Source organism: Schistocerca cancellata, chromosome 5 (genome assembly GCF_023864275.1).
Source record: "Schistocerca cancellata isolate TAMUIC-IGC-003103 chromosome 5, iqSchCanc2.1, whole genome shotgun sequence".
In the NCBI taxonomy this organism is placed as follows: domain Eukaryota; kingdom Metazoa; phylum Arthropoda; class Insecta; order Orthoptera; family Acrididae; genus Schistocerca; species Schistocerca cancellata.
This window is the reverse complement of record NC_064630.1, coordinates 761375681-761398031: the sequence shown is the minus strand read 5'-3', so window position 1 is coordinate 761398031 and position 22351 is coordinate 761375681. Positions and strand designations below refer to the sequence as shown.

Below are 22351 nucleotides of genomic sequence, written 5' to 3'. Positions count from 1 at the left end.
TAGGGGACCGCACCGCCACTTCCCAGCAAATTAGGGACACTGTTGCTCCTGGGGTATCGGCGAGGACCATTCGCAACCGTCTCCATGAAGCTGGGCTACGGTCCCGCACACCGTTAGGCCGTCTTCCGCTCACGCCCCAACATCGTGCAGCCCGCCTCCAGTGGTGTCGCGACAGGCGTGAATGGAGGGACGAATGGAGACGTGTCGTCTTCAGCGATGAGAGTCTCTTCTGCCTTGGTGCCAATGATGGTCGTATGCGTGTTTGGCGCCGTGCAGGTGAGCGCCACAATCAGGACTGCATACGACCGAGGCACACAGGGCCAACACCCGGCATCATGGTGTGGGGAGCGATCTCCTACACTGGTCGTACACCACTGGTGATCGTCGAGGGGACACTGAATAGTGCACGGTACATCCAAACCGTCATCGAACCCATCGTTCTACCATTCCTAGACCGGCAAGGGAACTTGCTGTTCCAACAGGACAATGCACGTCCGCATGTATCCCGTGCCACCCAACGTGCTCTAGAAGGTGTAAGTCAACTACCCTGGCCAGCAAGATCTCCGGATCTGTCCCCCATTGAGCATGTTTGGGACTGGATGAAGCGTCGTCTCACGCGGTCTGCACGTCCAGCACGAACGCTGATCCAACTGAGGCGCCAGGTGGAAATGGCATGGCAAGCCGTTCCACAGGACTACATCCAGCATCTCTACGATCGTCTCCATGGGAGAATAGCAGCCTGCATTGCTGCGAAAGGTGGATATACACTGTACTAGTGCCGACATTGTGCATGCTCTGTTGCCTGTGTCTATGTGCCTGTGGTTCTGTCAGTGTGATCATGTGATGTATCTGACCCCAGGAATGTGTCAATAAAGTTTCCCCTTCCTGGGACAATGAATTCACGGTGTTCTTATTTCAATTTCCAGGAGTGTATTACCACTACATGTCCCGCGGAGGATCTGGTGACTACCCCACAGCATTATAATGCTGCCAGTGGCCTGCGTCTGTGGCAGCCGTACACCAAGGCGAGGGCATGGCCAGACACAGTCATCGACCTGCCGTTACAAGGAACGTTATTCGTCCTACAAGGCGACACATTTCCACTGATCCACGGATAAATCTCGGTGTTGCTGTGCCTATACCTTTGGGTGAACCTAGGAACTCGTATAAGTCATCTGCTGCTGAGTCCCACGTTCAACAGTGTGCACGAACGGTGTGCTCCGAATGACTTGAGCCTCCACCAGCGTTGTACTCTGGCGTCAGATTTGGCACAGATCGCCTGTTATACAGATTGGTAAGGCCACCAACCTCCACGTTTAGTGGTGAGGCGTGAACGCCGAAAGCCTTGTCGTCTATCTTTCCTTAGATGCCAACGTCGCTAATGCCAGCGGATATCCCCATTTTCTTTTCTCAGCTTGCCTACTTCCATTTCCTTCTCCCCCCCCCCCCCTCCCTCCTCTACATCATCGAGGGGCAACCAGCCTCGCAGTGGGCAGTGGTCATAAAGTTTCGTCTCATCAGTTTATTTATAGATTGTTTGGTCTAAACGTCTATCATAGTTCTTCTGTATCCTCCTTCCCAGAGACAAATAATTAGAATTCCTCCTTTACTTTGACAATAGTGCCTGTTTAGCTAGCTTACCAAATATACAAATTTTTCAACTTGTTTTACTTGGCCTTTGCGCATTTTAAATCACTGATGTCACTATGTCTCTGGTAGTCACTACCACCAATTTTAGTTTGAGTGTATTCAAGTAGGTCAGTTGTAATTTCCGCCATTATATCGACACTGGAAAATACAAATAAAGAATCACTTTTTTGAAATCTTGTAATTGCAAACCAGAAGCCTGAAATTTGCTTCTAAGGTACGTACGACGTTCCTCTGTAATGGTGCAACACTATGGCTGCCTGCGGCGTCACCCTCTGGCTCGGCGACGCTTGAAACACCAAGGCGTCAACACGTGCGAAAAGAAGGCCACGGCTCAAGTTCATGTGAGGTGTAAGCTGCGTTCATGACGTCACACAGGCACCGAAGTTCACCACCATTCTGTTCAACACCACCGTGGACGTGCCACAACATGGGAACGTCGTCATAGCCCTCTTACCTACACGTCAGACATTTTTTTTGACGGCAATGCGATGGAGTCACAATCGCGACTCCCGGGTTGAATTTACTTGGTTTCTCAAGGACGGCCACGGAAAGCATTTTGGACACATTACCGCTAAGAATCGACACCAAAATGCCTAAGGGGGTGGCATAAAGGACGTTAATTAAACCACCTATTTCCTTGGGTCATTGATTCCCAATCGTTTCGCGGTGGAGAACGACAGTTGATACTGCGATGAGCAATAGGGTCACCTTCAGAACGTTCGACACCCCCACCCCCCACCCCATCAGGCTTTTCACCCCTGCTCTAAGGACACCACGCTGGTGCAGCCCCCTTCAACATGATCTGCCCCGTTTGGAGCCTAGCGCGACCATGAGTTTTCCTTTGGCATACAGCATGAAACCACTAACGACAGTTCAAAAGCCATTCAACATTTGAAAGTGATCCTAAGCAGCAAAAGATGCTTATACTTTTTTAGCTCGACTTCTTCACGATTTCCTTTGATGTGGTGACGGTGAATTACAATTACGAACAACTTAAGTTGGAAGGAACAGACAGAAAATGGGGGAAAGCTAAACAAAGACTGCGTTTTATTGGCAGGACACTTAGAAAATGTAACAGATCTACTAAGGAAACTGCCTACACTACGCTTGTCCGTCCTCTATTAGAATATCCTTATCAGATAGGACTGACGGAGTATATCGAAAAAGTTCAAAGAAGATCAACACGTTTTGTATTATCGCGAAATATGGTAGAGAGTGTCACAGAAATGATACAGAATTTGGTCTGGAATTGATTAAAAGAAAGGCGTTTTTCGTTCTAATGGAATCTTCTCACGACATTCCAATCACCAACTTTCTTCTCTGAATGCTAAAATATTTTGTTGACACCGAACTATACAGGGAGAAACGATCACCATGATAAAATAAGGGAAATACTACGGAAAGATATAGGTGTTCGTTCTTTCCGCGCGCTATACGAGATTGGAATAATAGAGAATTGTGAAGGTGGTTCGATGAACCCTATGCCAGCCACTTGATTGTGATTTGCAAAGTATCCATGTAGATGTAGATGTAGATGCAACATTGAAACGTGGGTGAATAAGGATCGCTCTAAGAAGATTCACTTCGGTGACACACTTGATGAAGTTTGTACACCTTTGTACATAGCACTTTAAAAATGTACTTGTAGACAGACACCTAGGCACCTGCAGGCAGACTACGTCGTTGCTGTAGCTCCTACTAGCCATATGGCAATGGAGCTGCCTGCAGGAGTCTAGGTGTCTCTGTAGAGGGACAACTTTAAAGGTGGGCAAGTGTCACCAAGGATGTTACCAAATTGGGATATTTCAGAAGGAGCCTTTGCCGTTTTATTCATACATCTTTCAGTGTCGAATCCTGTCCTCCGTGAAGCCGTCAAAAGAGGGCGTGAAAAAGGAGGAAATAAAAAGCCTAAGTGCCCTTTGCTGCTTCGAATTACGTTCTTTCGTCGAATGGTTTGGAAAGAACCCCAGTGGTTCCATCCGGAACGACAAAGCAAAGTATGTGCAAAAGTGTTAAGGCTTTCGTGGTCACTTGCTGACAAACTGCCTGTTCGCTCCTGTCTCGGTTTCTTCGGCCGAAGTTCGTTCGATGATTTTTCCGACGTTTCGCCTGCAATAGTGGCTGGCATTGTCAAAGTTTCAGCCTCCATTGCTGATGGTGCATTGGAGCCGAGCTCGCGGCCGCAGACTATATGTACCTGGCGCGCCAACATCCAAGGGCTTCTCCGCGATCATTTCCGGTGCGTTTCTCCTCGTGCTATGTATAACAGTCGTTAGCTGCAGTACGGGAAGCTAGGATCCACTTACATTGAGGCTTTCTTCTTTCTTGTTGGAGCTATCCTCTTTCTAAAACACAAATGCACCTGTGGGTTAATATGGTTTTTTATTTACATGAAGCTGCTACTTAACTTGAAGAGAGTCCATGTTCGTGGTACAAACTCCTCGGTATTGCGGACAATATCAGTAATCTTGCTATTACCTACTTTATTCTCTCTGGCATTCCCACTGTAGGTTTTGTGGCGGCGTTCGTAGCGACAAACACTTCGCTGTAGAAACGGCTTACGAAGTCACCGCCACACTTTTAATAGCGGGCCGACCGGTCCGCTGGAACAGTGAACAGAAAGATGAAAACCCAAACACTCTGATTAAATAAAAGTCGGTACTTATCTTTATTAAAGAAGATACAGAAACACAGTAGTGAACTCCGTGTCTACAGAAATCTGTCTAGTTCGAGTCGGAGCGGCTAGGTCAGCGTCGGCTGACGACAAGCAACAACTCTGCTGCGATGAACACACAAATGACTAGCAAGTACACAAATCGGTGGCGAGTATACAACTGAGCGGCGAATACAGAACTGTCCTAGCGCTCGCGACTCCAGCGCTTAAGAAGCCAGAAGCCAGCGGTGGCGCGCGCAGACTTGCGGCGATTTCCTGTATCGCTGGCGCTGCTTATGCGGACGGCGTCCGGACTTTGACGCTGCCAACCTTTTGGCAGCGGGCTCGGTTGGCATTACTGGCTAGGATATAACAGTAGGCACTAATCTGGTCGCTCTGCACTGTCGAAACCAGTGACCCGCTCTGCGCATGAATGACAGTCGCCAGATTAGAAGAGTGAGTCAGTCCAGGCCTCTAGTCAGCGACGGCGGCCTCAATTCTAGCTTCGCGTTGGCGGTCTGTTACTTGGGAATGTGTCTTTGGCCTCTCTTGTGAGAGGCGCGCTTGATCCAGTGCCTACTATCGATCTTCGCGCTACACCTTTGCCGGCTGGTGTGCTGGTGACAGCTTACATATACCAGCACACTACAGAAGTGCAGAAACACGAGAACAGCGTCAACGAGGAAGAAGAAAGCCTCAAGGTAAACGCATCCTGGATTCCTGTGCTGCAGCAACGACCGTTGGAGGTAGCAACAGGAGAAATGCGCCGGAAATGACCGCGGAATTGCCCTTGCATGTTGGCTCGTCAGGTACATTTAGACTGCGGCCTGCGATCTCGGCTCCAGCCCACCACTAGCAATGCAGGCTGAAACTTTGACAATGCCAGCCACCCGTGCAGGCGAAACGCCAGAAAAATCATCGGGCGAACTTCGGCCGAAGAACTCGAGACAGACGCCAACAGGCAGTTGTCAAAGGCTGTTGTTGACCGCACCGCGAAATGTAATTTCCGACCGTGAAATGTGTGGGAACCAACGTCCCAAAGGAAGGGGTGGTTTCATTGGCGCCCATTACCACCCCACGGAGGAATTTCGTGCTGGTTCTGAGCGGCAGTGTGTCTGAAATGTTTTCTCCGTCCACCCATAAACAAACCGCGTGATTTCAACTCTGGGCGTCTTGGGTGGGATTCCATCGCAGAGTCGTCGAAAGAAGAGGAGAAATGTGGGTAACAGGAGGTGACGATATTTCCATCGTGTGACACGTACACGGTGGCAGTGGGCAGAACTACGGTGAAATTTGGCGCCAATGTGACATCATTAACTGGCTTTCACGTCACATTAACTTCCGAGCTCTGCTTTCTGCGCATGTGTCAACACCTTGCTATCTAAAGTGTCACCGAGTCCTAGGGTGACATCGCAGAGCACTAAGCTTTTGCACCGTTACGAGGAGAGTTGTAGGCACGTTTCGCAATTTGAGACAGTTACGGAATCACGAAGAAGTGACCCTTTAATTGTGTTGAGCAATGTAGTATATTCCCGTCATGAGATCACTCCTAAAACAACGGCTCTTGCGAGTGCTGTAATTCTGAACGTACTACGAAATACTGCTGGAATTAATCTCTAAGTAATTTAATCTGCAGACAATTTAATCTGGCGACAAACTGTACCAGTTGCCGCCAGTTGTTTCCTGATTGCTGTCGGCTTCACGGAGGTTGCAGGTTGGCTGTGGCAGCCTAGTGCATAACAGGACACGTTTCGATGCCAGCCGGCTCTAGCCGTAACTCTGACCTCGGCGCGCGCCTCCTCTTCTGTCGCAGGCTGCGGGGGCGGCGGCGAGGGCGGCGGTGGCGGCGGGGGCTGCGGAGGGCCGAGCGACGGCCAGAGCGCGGGGCGTGGCGCTGCGGAGGTGAGTCGCCTCTTCCTCTCTCTGTCTCTGCCTCTGTTTGTCCTTGCCCTTTGTGATCTTCATGCTACATCTTCAGCTTCACTTTTCGAATATTAACGTCTTCATCGCAGTATAAACGTTTCTTTACACACTTATTGCATATTCGCAAGTTTGAAGAGGGAGCTTTGTCTACGATTGGTTGATGTAAGTGTCTGAAATTTTACTAACCTTGTGGAATAATTTAGAAAAAAAACGACACTTTGTCAATGGAGTGAGTGATTACTTTGTAAAATTTTTTGTTTATTTGTAGACGCAATCACATTCTTATGACACCGTCATAACCGGTTTCGGCCATACAATGACCATCTACAGATTCTGTAACGATGCAAAAGAAAATTTATATTAAAACCTAAAGGCGGCATACATTGAAACAGGTTCATGCGTTGGCCGAAACCGTTTATGACTGTGTCATAAGAATGTCACTGCGTCAATAAACAAACAAAACATTTTTACTAGTGGAATATTGTTATGTAATTTGGAATGCAAAGGAATTAACGAAAAACCCAATGATGAAACGATAGATAGGTTAATTGGTAACGGCGTGTGGAGTGTTTGCTGCTAACGAGACATTTTACGCAGGAAAGACAGTGACGCGTGAATGCAGTAGGTGAGAGGACGTAAATCTAAAACAAGTATCAATTTATTTTCCGGCTGTTTCGCGCTTATAGTGTAGGACACTTTACCTAAAGCATCTGTTTGTGCTTGTAGGTCAAATACATCAGGCTGACTACATATAATCGGATAACGAATCAAGCTCCTGGATTGAGTGTTATTTGAGAAATGTGACCAACATTGCAATGATTAAAACTCTTTCTTTGCGGCTACCGAACAAGCTATTCAGTAGACGAAGAACTAGAACGAAAAACAATTTCAGCAAGGGAAGTAACGGACATCAGTCACCATACGACTTGATGCCGAAAAAAAGGGATGAAACATATTCTTGAGCATCAGACTGTAGGATTTGCTTCGTCATGAGGAGATAGGCTGCTAGATTTAAAAATAAAATTTAATAAAGATGAGAAAATGACCAAGTTGTTGCAACAACCTAACACCTTCTGGGATTGTATTCTCGAAGAAGCTTTAGAGATCCGACTGCAGGACGAGCTAATAAATGAAGACAGCGGATTCAGTTAACCAAGGCCTGAGACTCAATCTTGAGCTTGACTATGGCACAGGGGCAGTCCACGCAGAGATCCACTCCCGTCACAACGGTTGGAGAGGACGAAAAAGAATTGTCGCCACAAGAGCAGAAATCCGCGTCCGCGGCATTACTAGAGGCCGTGGATCGACGACCGACGCCGTGCTTCGTCCCCCCCCCCCCCCCTCCCGATGCACCAGGTCTGCTTCGGCGGCGTTGACGGCGGGAGGCGGGGGGGGGGGGGTAGAGTAGGGAACGTGGATATAAAGGCGGTAACTAACAGATGACGCCATTACTGGATATCCAGCTGGAATACACTGCCGAATAACTGGCACCACGCGGGGAAGCCGTACCGTACACTGCATGCAGACAAGCTCCACACATCCCCCACACAGTGAGATGATCTATGGCCGATCTCCCACTACTATGTAACGGTCTTGATTGTTCCAGGAATATAGCGGCTGCAGCAACTGGGACACATCGCCATCGCTTGCCACGGTGATGATGCATGATACCCATACTAACAAATCCAGCCTTGCATGAACTATCACAGCTAGTAAGCCACTACTGCTCTTAGTACCCATTCCACTGTCGCAGAGGTTTTTTTCCCACGGCGCGAGCCTTGGCACTTTTTTCCCTCTGCTCTTCAAATCGCTACCCTCACTCGCGTTTCGTCCGCTATCTATCACCTGATGCACCGTGTTAATGCGTAGTCTTACCCAGACGCACGGATAACATCACAGCCCAGCATCCTGTGATCCACTTAGTAGATAACTAACATGTTGACGGAGGTGACAGTAGAACTTTTGGTTTGGTCACCACGTTGGTGCGGGCGTGGAGGGACCCCATCTCTATAAAAAAAAAAAAAAAAAATAATAAAAATAAAAAAAAATAAAAAAAAAATAAAAAAAAGATTTGTAGTTGTGTTCCCCCTTGCCTGCTACTTGAACTTCCACCGTTGGAGGGTGGTTGGGACTTCAAGCCCCGTTGCCACACCTTCAACGTGCACACCAATGATATCATTGCAGTGATACTGTACGATAGAAAAATTTTACTCTGACACCCAGACAGTAAGACCGCAACCTACCACAAAATAAATAAATAAGTAAAAATGATACCACTTTGTCATCGGGAACGTCTGAAGATGGCAACAAGTCGGCTTGCCGAAATATCCCGCCTTTTAGACGACACCACCCGGCTGAATATCAGAGAACTATTCAAAATATTCGAGAAATATTTTGTTGACGCCCATCAAATGATCATTGTAATAAAATAAGAGAAACCAGAGTTCGAACAGAAAGATGTACGTGTTCTTTGGACCCATTTGCTGTTGGAGAGTGGAATGGTAGGTTGTTGGCGATTCGATGAACCCTTTGCCAGGCATTTAACCGTGAACTGCGGAGCAGACATGTACATGTAGATGTACCGATTATGGAAACTGATATTGTGTATGTAGTCAATTGCAGGAACTGTTTCACAGCAGAGCTAACGGAAAGTGACACAAAACATTTGGTAATACACGAAAATGTGTTTAAGGAAAACTGTTCGATTGCGTATATTTACACACATATGGTGAACATTGACGATGTAATGAGGGATGTTGCAATCTCAATAAGTGAATAGGGGATTTCGGACGTAACTGTTAGCGAATGTTGCTCTGGGACGTTCTGAAAACTGTACACTAACACTCCTAGTTAGTGAATTGGAGTCAATTAAAAAAATGTGCAAGGACGACCTCCAAAATAAAATGACAACGGGATACTTACGATTACTATATGAGACGCGAATTAAAAATTACACTCCTGGAAATGGAAAAAAGAACACATTGACACCGGTGTGTCAGACCCACCATACTTGCTCCGGACACTGCGAGAGGGCTGTACAAGCAATGATCACACGCACGGCACAGCGGACACACCAGGAACCGCGGTGTTGGCCGTCGAATGGCGCTAGCTGCGCAGCATTTGTGCACCGCCGCCGTCAGTGTCAGCCAGTTTGCCGTGGCATACGGAGCTCCATCACAGTCTTTAACACTGGTAGCATGCCGCGACAGCGTGGACGTGAACCGTATGTGCAGTTGACGGACTTTGAGCGAGGGCGTATAGTGGGCATGCGGGAGGCCGGGTGGACGTACCGCCGAATTGCTTAACACGTGGGGCGTGAGGTCTCCACAGTACATCGATGTTGTCGCCAGTGGTCGGCGGAAGGTGCACGTGCCCGTCGACCTGGGACCGGACCGCAGCGACGCACGGATGCACGCCAAGACCGTAGGATCCTACGCAGTGCCGTAGGGGACCGCACCGCCACTTCCCAGCAAATTAGGGACACTGTTGCTCCTGGGGTATCGGCGAGGACCATTCGCAACCGTCTCCATGAAGCTGGGCTACGGTCCCGCACACCGTTAGGCCGTCTTCCGCTCACGCCCCAACATCGTGCAGCCCGCCTCCAGTGGTGTCGCGACAGGCGTGAATGGAGCGATGAATGGAGACGTGTCGTCTTCAGCGATGAGAGTCGCTTCTGCCTTGGTGCCAGTGATGGTCGTATGCGTGTTTGGCGCCGTGCAGGTGAGCGCCACAATCAGGACTGCATACGACCGAGGCACACAGGGCCAACACCCGGCATCATGGTGTGGGGAGCGATCTCCTACACTGGCCGTACACCACTGGTGATCGTCGAGGGGACACTGAATAGTGCACGGTACATCCAAACCGTCATCGTACCCATCGTTCTACCATTCCTAGACCGGCAAGGGAACTTGCTGTTCCAACAGGACAATGCACGTCCGCATGTATCCCGTGCCACCCAACGTGCTCTAGAAGGTGTAAGTCAACTACCCTGGCCAGCAAGATCTCCGGATCTGTCCCCCATTGAGCATATTTGGGACTGGATGAAGCGTCGTCTCACGCGGTCTGCACGTCCAGCACGAACGCTGGTCCAACTGAGGCGCCAGGTGGAAATGGCATGGCAAGCCGTTCCACAGGACTACATCCAGCATCTCTACGATCGTCTCCATGGGAGAATAGCAGCCTGCATTTCTGCGAAAGGTGGATATACACTGTACTAGTGCCGATATTGTGCATGCTCTGTTGCCTGTGTCTATGTGCCTGTGGTTCTGTCAGTGTGATCATGTGATGTATCTGACCCCAGGAATGTGTCAATAAAGTTTCCCCTTCCTGGGACAATGAATTCACGGTGTTCTTATTTCAATTTCCAGGAGTGTATTTTGATTTATTCCAATAAAATGATTGGCAAAGGAATGACAACTTGTGCAACATTAATATTATTACAACAGAATCATGGACAAAACAAATGGCAACCTGTAGCAACATTAATATAATAGGACACTGCCATGCGTAACATAACGGGGAATGGGAAAGAGACTGATAATCGTAAAAGTGATTTAATTACAATCGCGAAATGCGCAGTGATGGTCGTGATGTTACTTGGAAACAGGTAATGCTACAGAAGGGAATACGTCTCACATGTGGTTGGAGTTGAAGGAAAACTGCTGAGTGGTGATAAAATACGAATCTTCAGAGTGAATCTTGAAGTAACTGCATTACCACAAAATGACTTTAAAGTCCCCAGACATCGTCTCGCAGCTGTGGATACCATAGTAACTGCTGCTGGAGGGTGAAGCGGGTGTAGAATCAGTCATCGGTGGAACCAATGACCGACGCCAGTGGCCAAGTGCTGATTATCCAACAGTTTTACTAAATCCTCAGCATACCAGCTCAGACGGAGCGACAGGCTTGCAGAGTCGACGGTGTAAGAATGAAGGCTGGCGGGAGGGACCCTCAAAGGTGCAGTGAGTTCTGACCAATCAAAAATAAATCTCGCATTACCGCATTTTGCCTCTCTTTCTGAATTTTGGTTCGCCCGACCCCGGATCTTCCGACCACCGACCGATTAAACTGCTCCTTATAAAACACCCCGTGGTCTAAGACAGCCGGCACGGTAGTTCAACTGGATCTGAGCACTATGGGACTTAACTTCTGGGGCCATCAGTCCCCTAGAACTTAGAACTAATTAAACGTAACCAACTTAAGGACATCACACACATCCATGCCCGAGGCAGGATTCGAACCTGCGACCGTAGCGGTCGCGCGGTTCCAGACTGTAGCGCCGAGAACCGCTCGGCCACCCCGGCCGACCGGCACGGTAGCTCAGCGTGTTTGGTCAGAGGATTAGCTTCCCTCTGTAATAAAAAAAAACTGAGTGAATAGGTCAACGATGAACTTGAACGGATGCCCCGAATAAATGCAAGGAACAAAATGAGATAAAAAAAATTAAAAAGGGGGATGGCGTCTTTTATTCATAATCAAAACGTCTCTGGTCCTAGGTTCGAATCTCACCGCTGCTTAAATTTTGATTAATAATCAGCATTGGCGGCCGAAGACTTCCGGCATAAGAAGTCACCCTCATTCAGCCAACGGCCTTGTCAAAGAGGGCGGATGAGCGGACAGAGGTTCAGGGCACTCTCTTGTCCTAGGGGTGGGAAATTGCCCCTAAAGGCGGAAGAATCAGCAATGATCAAGGACATGAAGATGCAGAAGGAAATGGAAACCACTGCATTAAAGACACGTAACGTGTGTCCACAGGACATGTGGCCTGTAAGTGAAGAAGTGCCATGATGATCTATCCATTGGCAAAAGATTCCGGAATAGTCCTCCATTCGGATCTCCGATACGGGACTGCCAAGGGGGAGGTTACCATGCGAAAAAGATTGAATAATCAAAAGAAGGATAACGTTCTACGAGTGGGAGCGTGGAATGTCGGAAGAAAATGGTTCAAATGGCTCCGAGCACTATGGGACTTAACATCTGAGGTCATCAGTCCCCCAGAACTTAGAACTACTTAAACCTAACTAACTTAAGGACATCACACATATCCATGCCCGAGGCAAGAGTCGAACCTGCGACCGTAGCGGTCGCACAGTTGCAGACTGAAGTGCCTAGAACCACTCGGCCACACCGGCCAGCGGAATGTCGGAAGCTTGAACGTGGTAGGGAAACTAAAAAATCTGAAAAGGGAAATGCAAAGGCTCAATCTAGATATAGTAGGGGTCAGTGAAGTGAAGTGGAAAGAAGACAAGGATTTCTGGTCAGATCAGTATAGGGTAATATCAACAGCAGCAGAAACAGTAGGATTCGTTAGAATAGGAAGGTAGCGCAGAAAGTGTGTTTCTGTGAACAGTTCAGTGACAGGGTCGTTCTTATCACAATCGACAGCAAACAACACTGACAACGACAATTCAGGTTTACATGCCGACGTTGCAAGCTGAAGATGAAGAGATAGAGAAAGTGTTTGAGGATATTGGAAGGTCAATGCTTTAAGTAAAGGGGGATGAAAATCTAATAGTCATGGGGGGATGAAAATCTAATAGTCATGGGGGACGGGAATGCAGTTGTAGTGGAAGGAGTAGGAGAAAAGGTTACAGAGAATATGGGATTGGGACAAGGAATGAGAAAGGAGAAAGATTAATTGAGTTCTGTAACAATTTTCAGCTAGTAATAGCGAATACCCTGTTCAAGAATCACAAGAGGAGGAGGTATACTTGGAAAAGACCGGGTGATACAGGAAGATTTCAGTTAGATTATATCATGGTGAGATAGAGATTCCAAAATCAGATACTGGATTGTAAGGCGTACCCAGGAGCAGATATAGACTCAGATCATAGCAGTGATGAACAGTAGGCTGCAGTGTAAGACATTAGTCATGAAGAATCGATAAGAAAAGAAATGGGATACGGAAGTACTAAGGAATGACGAGATACGCTTGAAGTTCCCTTAGGCTATAGATACAGCAATGAGGAATAGCTCGGCAGGCAGTACAGTTGAAGGGGAATGGACATCCCTAAAAATGGCGATAACAGAAGTTGGGAAGGAAAACATAGGTACAAAGAAGGTAACTGCGAAGAAATCATGGGTAACAGAAGAAATACCTCAATTTATCGATGAAAGGAGGCTTAGGAATACAGGAATACAAGTCGCTGAGGAATGAAATAAATAGGAAGTGCAGGGAAGATAAGACGAAATAGATGCAGGAAAAATGTGAAGACATAGAAAAAAGAAATTTTTGTCGGAAAGACAGACTCAGCATACAGGAAAGTCAAAACAGCCTTCGGTGACATTAATAGCAAGGATGATAACATTAAGAGTGCAACGAGAATTCCACTGTTACCTGCACAGGAGAGAGCGGATAGGTGGAAGAATACATTGAAAGCCTCTATGAGGGGGAAGATTTGTCTGATGTGATAGAAGAAGAAACAGGAATCGATTTAGAGGAGATAGGGGATTCAGTATTAGAATCAGAATTTAAAAGAACTTTGGAGGACTTAAGTTCAAATAAGGTAGAAGGGATAGATAACGTTCCATCAGAATTTCTAAAATCATTGGCTGAAGTGGCAACAAAACGACTATTCACGTTGGTGTGTAGAATGTATGAGTCTGGCGACATACTATCTGACTTTCGGAAAAGCATGAACCACACAATTCCGAAGAAGGCAAGAGCCGACAAGTGTGACAATTATCGCACAGTCAACTTAACAGCTCATGCATCCAGTGTTCAAATGTGTGTGAATTCCTAAGGGACCAAACTCCTGAGGTCTTCGCTCCATAGGCTAACACACTGCTTAGACTAACTTAGCCTAACTTATATACTGGATTGTAATATAAAATGTAGACTGGCAATGGCAAGGAAAGCGTTTCTGAAGAAGAGAAATTTGTTAACATCGAGTATAGATTTAAGTGTCAGGAAGTCATTTCTGAAAGTATTTGTATGGAGTGTAGCCATGTATGGAAGTGAAACATGGACGGTAAATAGTTTGGACAAGAAGAGAATAGAAGCTTTTGAAATGTGGTGCTACCGAAGAATGCTGAAGATTAGATGGGTAGATCACATAACTAATGAGGAAGTATTGAATAGGATTGGGGAGAAGAGAAGTTTGTGGCACAACTTGACCAGAAGAAGGGATCGGTTGGTAGGACATGTTCTGAGGCATCAAGGGATCACCAATTTAGTTCAAAATGGTTCAAATGGCTTTGAGTACTATGGGACTCAACATCTTAGGTCATAAGTCCCCTAGAACTTAGAACTACTTAAACCTAACTAACCTAAGGACATCACACACACCCATGCCCGAGGCAGGATTCGAACCTGCGACCGTAGCAGTCCCGCGGTTCCGGACTGCAGCGCCAGAACCGCACGGCCACCGCGGCCGGCACCAATTTAGTATTGGAAGGCAGCGTGGAGGGTAAAAATCGCAGGGGGAGACCAAGAGATGAATACACTAAGCAGATTCAGAAGGATGTAGGTTGCAGTAGGTACTGGTAGATGAAGAAGCTTGCACAGGATAGAGTAGCATGGAGAGCTGCATCAAATCAGTCTCAGGACTGAAGACAACGACTTATGCTAGGAACAACACACACACCCTGGGCCGAGGGAGAACTAGAACCTCCGGCAGGAGAGGTTGCGCAATCCGTGACATGGCGCCTGAAGTTGCGCGAGGCAAGTTGCTTACAAGAATATAATACAGAAGAATGGAAAAGAAAATGTAGGATACGCTAGATGACGATCAGTTTGACTTTAGGAAAAGTAAGGGCACGAGAGAGGCAATTTTGACGTTGCCGTTAATAATGGAAGCTAAAGAAAAATCAAGACACGTCATAGGATTTGTCGACCTGGAAAAAGCGTTCGACAATGTATAATGCTGCAAGATGTTCGAAATTCTGAAAAAAGTAGGGGTAAGCTATAGGGAGAGACGGGTCATATACAATATGTACAACAGCCAAGAGTTGTAAAATGTTTTGACGAGGAGTCTGCTCCATTGGAGACGGTATATGTGTCTGTACATGATATGGCCAGACGTCCTAGGGTGGTACCACAGAGAGATGACCCTCGTCCTTCCCTCATCAACCCTCCCACGAACTGTAAGGGGTGGTCGACACTACTGCACATTCTACGTACCTTCTTTTCGTTCAGAATGCCTTCAACGTTTTCTTGGTTGTACAAGGCGTGCAAATTCGAATTAATAACAAAAGTAGTAGCGTTATGTTAGTGATTTACCGACAATCACTACTACTGCTGTTTATCTTATCCCATGGTGTCGATTAAATGTTACCATTAAGTGGATCTTTCATTATGAATTTGCGTATGTGAAGTGGCTGTTTCTGGAAACACGGGCTCATATCATTGCAAAATTACAAAGGTTTTCGAAGCGAATCACGCAGAATGGACTTAAAATGATCAGAAAATTTCAAATAAGTTTGTTAACAATTGACGCACGAACGTTGGCGGCGTTTCTATGTATTCACGGAATGAGATACTCTGTACAACCCTACATACTTCTTGGGAGAAAACGTTTGACATCTCCTCGCTACGGCACCTTAGCGTTGCAATGGGCAGAAAAAATGCGGTATGTGATCGAGAACACACATCACAGACTTGATCGTCGCCGTATATTGTATGTATTTATTGGCAGGAAAATCGTTAGCCATGGGCAGAAAACGCCGTGAATATATGAGAAGGCCAAACTAGAGGCAACTTCCTACAACGACACATATTACACTCAAGCGCCAAAGAAACTGGTATAGGCATCGAGAATCGTAAAAACGTCACAAAGTGCAACCCTTCTGCAAATTGCTGCAGATTGGGCCATCAGCAAGTGTCACTGTGCGAATCATTCAACGAAACATCATCGATATGGGCTTTTGGAGCCGAAGGCCCACACGTGTACTCTGGTACCGCACGCCGCGGAATTTGAATCCCCGCCAGACGTCATGGACGTCGAAGAGCCCTAGAGGTCTTGTAAGTAGGCTGTTTATATTTTCTTATTGGCAACGTTACGTAGCGATCTGTATGAAAATCACTGGCTGTGCTGTGTGCAGCCTGTGGCTAGTTTGCATTGTTGTCTGCCATTGTAGTGTTAGGCAGCGGCAGCTGGATGTGAACAGCGCGTAGCGTTGCGCAGTTGGAGGTGAGCCGCCAGCAGCGGTGGATGTGGGGAGAGAGATGCCGGAGTTTTGTAATTTGTCATGAACTGCTATATATATTATGACTATTAAGGTAAATACATTGTTTGTTCTCTATTAATATCTTTCATTTGCTAACTATCCCTATCAGTAGTTAGTGCCTTCCGTAGTTTGAATCTTTTATTTAGCTGGCAGTAGTAGCGCTCGCTGTATTGCAGTAGTTCGAGTAATGAAGATTTTTGTGAGGTAAGTGATTTGTGAAACGTATAGTTTACTGTTACTCAGGGCCATTCTTTTGCAGGGATCTTTGATAGTCAGATTGCGTTGCGCTAAAAATATTGCGTGTCAGTTTAAGAACAGTCATGTATAAATTCTTCTAAGGGGACGTTTCATATGTCGACCCTTAGCCTAGGATACCTCACTGGAATCTTCTGATTTTTTCTTGTAGTTTGTGTAATTAGTGTAGCTTTTGTTTATTGTTAGTGCGTAATTATAGAGAGAATTTCCTTTGTAGTTGTGGTTTTTCATTGTTGCACAGTAAAACAGTTGTGGCATGCATGTAGATATGCACCAAGTATTTCGCAGCTACGCTTGCAATTAACTAGATATTATTTTCAGTGCTATGTTAATGTGTTCTCCTATTTTTGCTATTCAAATTGTGTTTTTCTGTGTTGTCGTGTGAAATATTGTGACAATAATGGCGTGTGAAAAACGTAACACTCGGCTCCAAAGGAAACTGAGAAATAATAGTGACGACGAGCGTAGCTTATCAGCACCACTGGGTAGTGAATTAACAGACATTCGAAGTAGTAATTTGGTAATTGTGCACAGGGAAATGGAGCGGGCGGCAAATAATGGTGTAGACAGTCAAACAGGTAGTGAACAGGGAAGCATTATCGATCGATCGGTCGGCAACAGCTCGCCTCAGGAATTAGGAATGACAGAACACAATATTACAAATACTGTAGATTCAGGTTTTGGGTCCTCACCGTTTTCTCAAATGAGTCAAGACACATTTTCTGTTTATCAAAATGTGAATGTTACTGGTGCAAACGCACTGCCGAAAAGCGTAGAGGAACAGATTCCAGACACTAATGCATTGTTATTACAATTAATGCAACAAATGGGACAAAATCTTCAAAAGTTAGACACAATGGAAGTAAATCAGAGACAAACACAGCAAAAGCTTCAAAAGTTAGACACAATGGAACAAAATCAGAGACAAACACAGCAAAAGCTTCAAAAGTTAGACACAATGGAACAAAATCTTAAAAAGTTAGACACAGTGGAACAAAATCTTCAAAAGTTAGACACCACACTTGAACAAACACGTGAAGATTTAACTACTGAGTTACATAACATCGAATCGAAATGTCAAAAAATCTGTAATGAAGTAAAAACACAAATTTGTGAGCATTTCCAACCTATTTTTTCGCGTCATGAAAATGCATTACAGAATCACGAAGCAGCCATAAAAGAACTGCAAACTATTGTTCATGAAAATCATGAGACCTTGCAAGCTAAAACTGACTCAGTTGCATCTACCGATTCGGCTACACAACTTGCAAAAGCTCAGGAAAATTTAAAGGACACAGTAGATACCCTGAAAATTGGTTCAGAAAGACACATGGAGGAAATAAGTACACTATCGGAGAAAGTAGCCGAACTTTCGGATCAGGTCACTAACTTATCTACAAAGGTAGATGATGATCTGAATGACACAAGACCCGTAGCCTTCACTGACACAGAAGAGTATGAACAAATAAGAAAATTCAAACAAAATCAAAATCAAATCAATACACAGTACAAAAGAGAAATCCGGGAAGTACAAGATCAGTTGACACAGGTAATACAAGAATTACGTATTTCAGAGGACACTCGCGCCCCAATACGGGAAGAGGGACATAGAAATACGGAAAAGCCACAAAATAATAACACAGGGCATTTCGGTAATTATGAAAGGAATTGGCAAGGTACACCGAATTTTGAGATGGAACCGCCGACACGACGTAACAATGACCGATATGCTACTCGCCGACACGATGATTTTGACTATAAGCTGTTCATTACTACATGTAAATTCAAAACGTTTAAGAATTCTGCCAACGACATTCTTCCACAAGCGTGGCTCCATCAATTCTCTCATTGTTTTCCTCCCAACTGGTCATTGGAGCACAGGTTAGAATTTATGTGTGGCTACTTAGAGAATGAAACAGCTGTAAGAATGCGATTGGTCATTCACGATTGTCATAGTGAAGGAGAATTTTACCATGCCTTCCTCTCAGCATATTGGTCTCAAGCTACACAAGACCGAGTAAAACATAGCATCATGATGATGAACCATTTCGAACAATCTGAATTTTCCAGTCTTGTGAAATATTTTGAAGACATGTTGCACAAGAATCAGTACCTGTCAAATCCATACAGCCCCTCAGAACTCATACGCATTTGCTTAATCAAATTACCTGAACATTTACGGCATATTATTTTGGCAGGATGTTGCAAAGACGACATTGAAGCTTTTCAGGGACTCTTACAAGAATTAGAAACTGACACAGATAGTCGCGGGATGCGAAAACAGGAAAACAATCACTACAGGTCACATCCGTCACAATTCCGTGACGATAGAAACAATAACTGGACACGACAATTCTATTCTTACCACGTAAATCGTGACCAAAAGAGACACCACCCGTATGACAACCACTGGCAGAGTAATAGTTACAGAGAGAGATCGCATTTCCGTAGTAATGAATATGACAGAGACACTCATAGAAACAGACAATATGGCAACCAGAACAATTATTATCACGAGAGACAGAATAATTTCAGACGCAACAGTTCAGCGCGCAGTTACGATTCAGGGAGAAATTCTCCACCACGTGACCGACATGAAAGAAACTGTGTAAACTACCGACAAAACGACAGACCTGAATTCCATCAGAACTGGCGAGCTTTAAACAGAGCTGGGCCCTCTCGGCAAGGTGAATTTGTGGAAGTTAGGCCTCCTAATCCCAGTAACGACGCGCGGCAACAAAGAGACAGACAATGACTCGCACCGCAGGCATACACGTGCGCCGGCTGGCTCCGAGAAAAATAACATTATATCTGGTACTGCTAATGAGATTCTAATGCAATATTTTGGTTTACTTGAAAATACATTCTGGATTTAAAGTACTTTCTGTGAGATACCAGATGAGACAGTGGTTAGTTTATGTGACAGCTACACGATTTTATCACGACGCTACTAATGAGTGACAATTTACAATGTTGCTTTTGCGGTGTATCTGTTTTATATCTGCACAGTTTTTCTGAATTCTTCTGGAAAGTAAAACATGTTTAATAGTAACTTTTGTGGTATAGCGACAATGAGACAGCCTTTTCCGTAGCACAACAATACGTTACACCACAGTAATTTCTTCATCAGAACAATAAGCATAATAACTAAGATATCTATACGCAAAACATTTCAATTTTGTTTATCATAAGGTAAGTACACTGGCTTCTGCAGAACTTAGCTTTCGGAGGACAATAACTACGACACTTCCACAGAGATTATCTTACAGCAAGACGCACATTTAGCGCTACAGGACACGTATTTGAGTGATTAATTTTGTACTTAAAACATTTATTTTTAAAGAATTTTGAATTACAAAGAAAGTTTTCTGTGATACATTTCATTCCATAGCTGTAATCTGTAACACCTGAGGGTATAATTACAATAATCCTCAGGGGGGTACACGCTTACTTTGTGTACCATGTGTTTGGCAAGCACAAGGAGCCCTAGCTAATATGGTATTTGCTTACACAACTTTACACATTGGTACCATATTTCTCTAACACATAAATTACACAGCTATCTGATCATTTAACTGAGAGAGACAAATTTTTTTACTACGGCAGTGACAGATGTTTACGTAATTACACCGTTGGATAACTTCACACTTACGAAATTGTATTTTGTCTGTACTGTGTTGTTATATTCATAGGAGTTTGTTTCTACACATTTGCAACGTAAATTCTCGACCTGTGAAATTTTGTATATGAGACTGTCACTGTAGCGGAAACTGCTGTCGTAAATATTTCCGTAAGAAAGTTAAGTGACCACCTGCACGTAATGCATCGTGGGCACAGCTGCGTCAGACGCCTGAAAAAAAAAGCCATTAGAGAGGGCCTTTCCAGAGGCACAGGTAGAAAGAAAAAGGGGAGGCCCTTATCCTCGCTATTGACATTCCTTTGTAGAAAGCATCGCAAATATTACACGCTCATTACTTGAAAACATATGATTACTCGTATTTTGTGCTAATTACCGAAATGCTTATGAATTGATTGGAAATATTCGTACATCTGCACACCTGATTACGACAAGCGTCTTTCTACGAGAGTTGAGAGAATTTCTACTAACTTATGAAATGCCTTATGACTACTGAATGATGTTCTTATGCTTTACTTTGTACATAGTTGCTTATTTCATTTGATATCTGGTTTCCAGCTGTGTTGCAGCATTGCTTTTATAAAATAAAATGCATTTGCTAATGTGAACACTTTCTGTCAACAGATCTATTAAATAATAATTTTGTAATCCACATTCTTTAAAAAAGGAGCACTTGGAAAGGAAAGAACAATAAGAAGGGACTAGTAACAGTAACTGGACACATAATTTTCTTTTCAAGTACATGGTAATATTTCTTTTTACAATAAGTTGTTGTGGTGCACCACTTTAATTACATAGACATTAAGATGTGAATAGACATTTCCCTTGTCTGCATTGTTGTTTTTACTGTAATATTTTTTCTGCTTGAGCTATGTCATGTCTAGGTATAAGTTGCTGCTGTTTGCCAGGCATAGTGTTATTGAATTTGACTTTGTATTATTCTGTTAAGCCAGTTTTACTAATGCTTTAGTTTTCTTGTTTGCTGCACAGCGCCTTATATTAGTTGTAATATTGCAATTGCTTTGCCAATTTGAATTTTTTTGTCATTGATGTTTGTGTTAATCGTTTTGCGCTGCTGCATTGCCTCGTCCCTTAGTTTAGCATCTGAGCTCAGTAGATTTAAGTTAGCTTAAGAAGGAGTAGACTATATAAGAAACTAACTATGATGAATTGGAAGAAATGCAGTAAGAAGCTATAAGAAAATAGTTTGGCCAAAAAAAGTAGTGCACAGTGGAGAAAAACTATTTTTGAAAGAGGATGTGAACAGAGAAAGCAGGCTTAGATAGTACTTTTGGGAATAATGATGAACAAAGGGAGATCTCCATGCAAAATACTGCAGTAAAACAAACCCTGTCTTTTCCTTTTGTGTCATCCCACTATGTGTTTGTGTACCCTTGTGTATTTGTGTTTTTCCTGTCTTTATGTGTTTAGCTGATGAGAGCTATGTTGTAGAGTTTTTCTAATACTATGTTATTTACTTTGTAAAGATGTTGAGACATTATTTATTCTGTTTTGTTGCTCATATGTGAAGGTGATGTTTCAAAAGTTATTCTGATCTTTATGTATTTACTTATGTCATAATTCCTGTAACACTGATGTATATGTTTATTTCTATTCTTTTGTAAAGCCTGTGTTACTACAAATGTTATCTGTATTGTTATGTTTTTAATGATGTATTTTGTACCTTTGTAATTGTATTCTCATGTTATAATATTGTAATTGACACCAGTCCATCAAATTAAATAACTTGTAAGTTACATTTCACTGCACACGTTTCTGTTGGTCATAGTATATGGACAATATGTGAGAAGTTGGGACTGTTAGTGTTGGCACGTGTGTTAATAATTCAGTAAGGGACTGGATAACAGCATTGCTGGTTCTAAGGACGTTTCAAACAAATTTTTTTGTGAGTGGACAAGTGGTGGTTTATGGACTTGCTATATTCTCCGCAAGACTCTTCGATGGTGAATGTGCACCTGCACAGTCGCAACAGATGGCTGCTGGCCGTCTCCACAAGGACTACAGTGGGTCTGCATCTTTGATGACCCACCAATACCATTATT

General features: G+C 44.5%; 1 protein-coding gene across 1 annotated transcript in view; it reads left to right on the top strand.

Annotated features, from left to right (window-relative positions):
* Nucleotides 1–6057: 6057 nt before the first annotated feature.
* LOC126188791 (inositol 1,4,5-triphosphate receptor associated 1-like) overlaps nt 6058–22351 on the top strand; it is a 396777-nt gene continuing 380483 nt past the window's right edge. Inside the window, exons 1-2 of the mRNA XM_049930405.1 lie at nt 6058–6076; nt 6117–6205. Coding sequence (XP_049786362.1) covers nt 6058–6076; nt 6117–6205 — 108 coding nt within the window. The remainder of the gene's footprint in view (nt 6077–6116; nt 6206–22351) is intronic.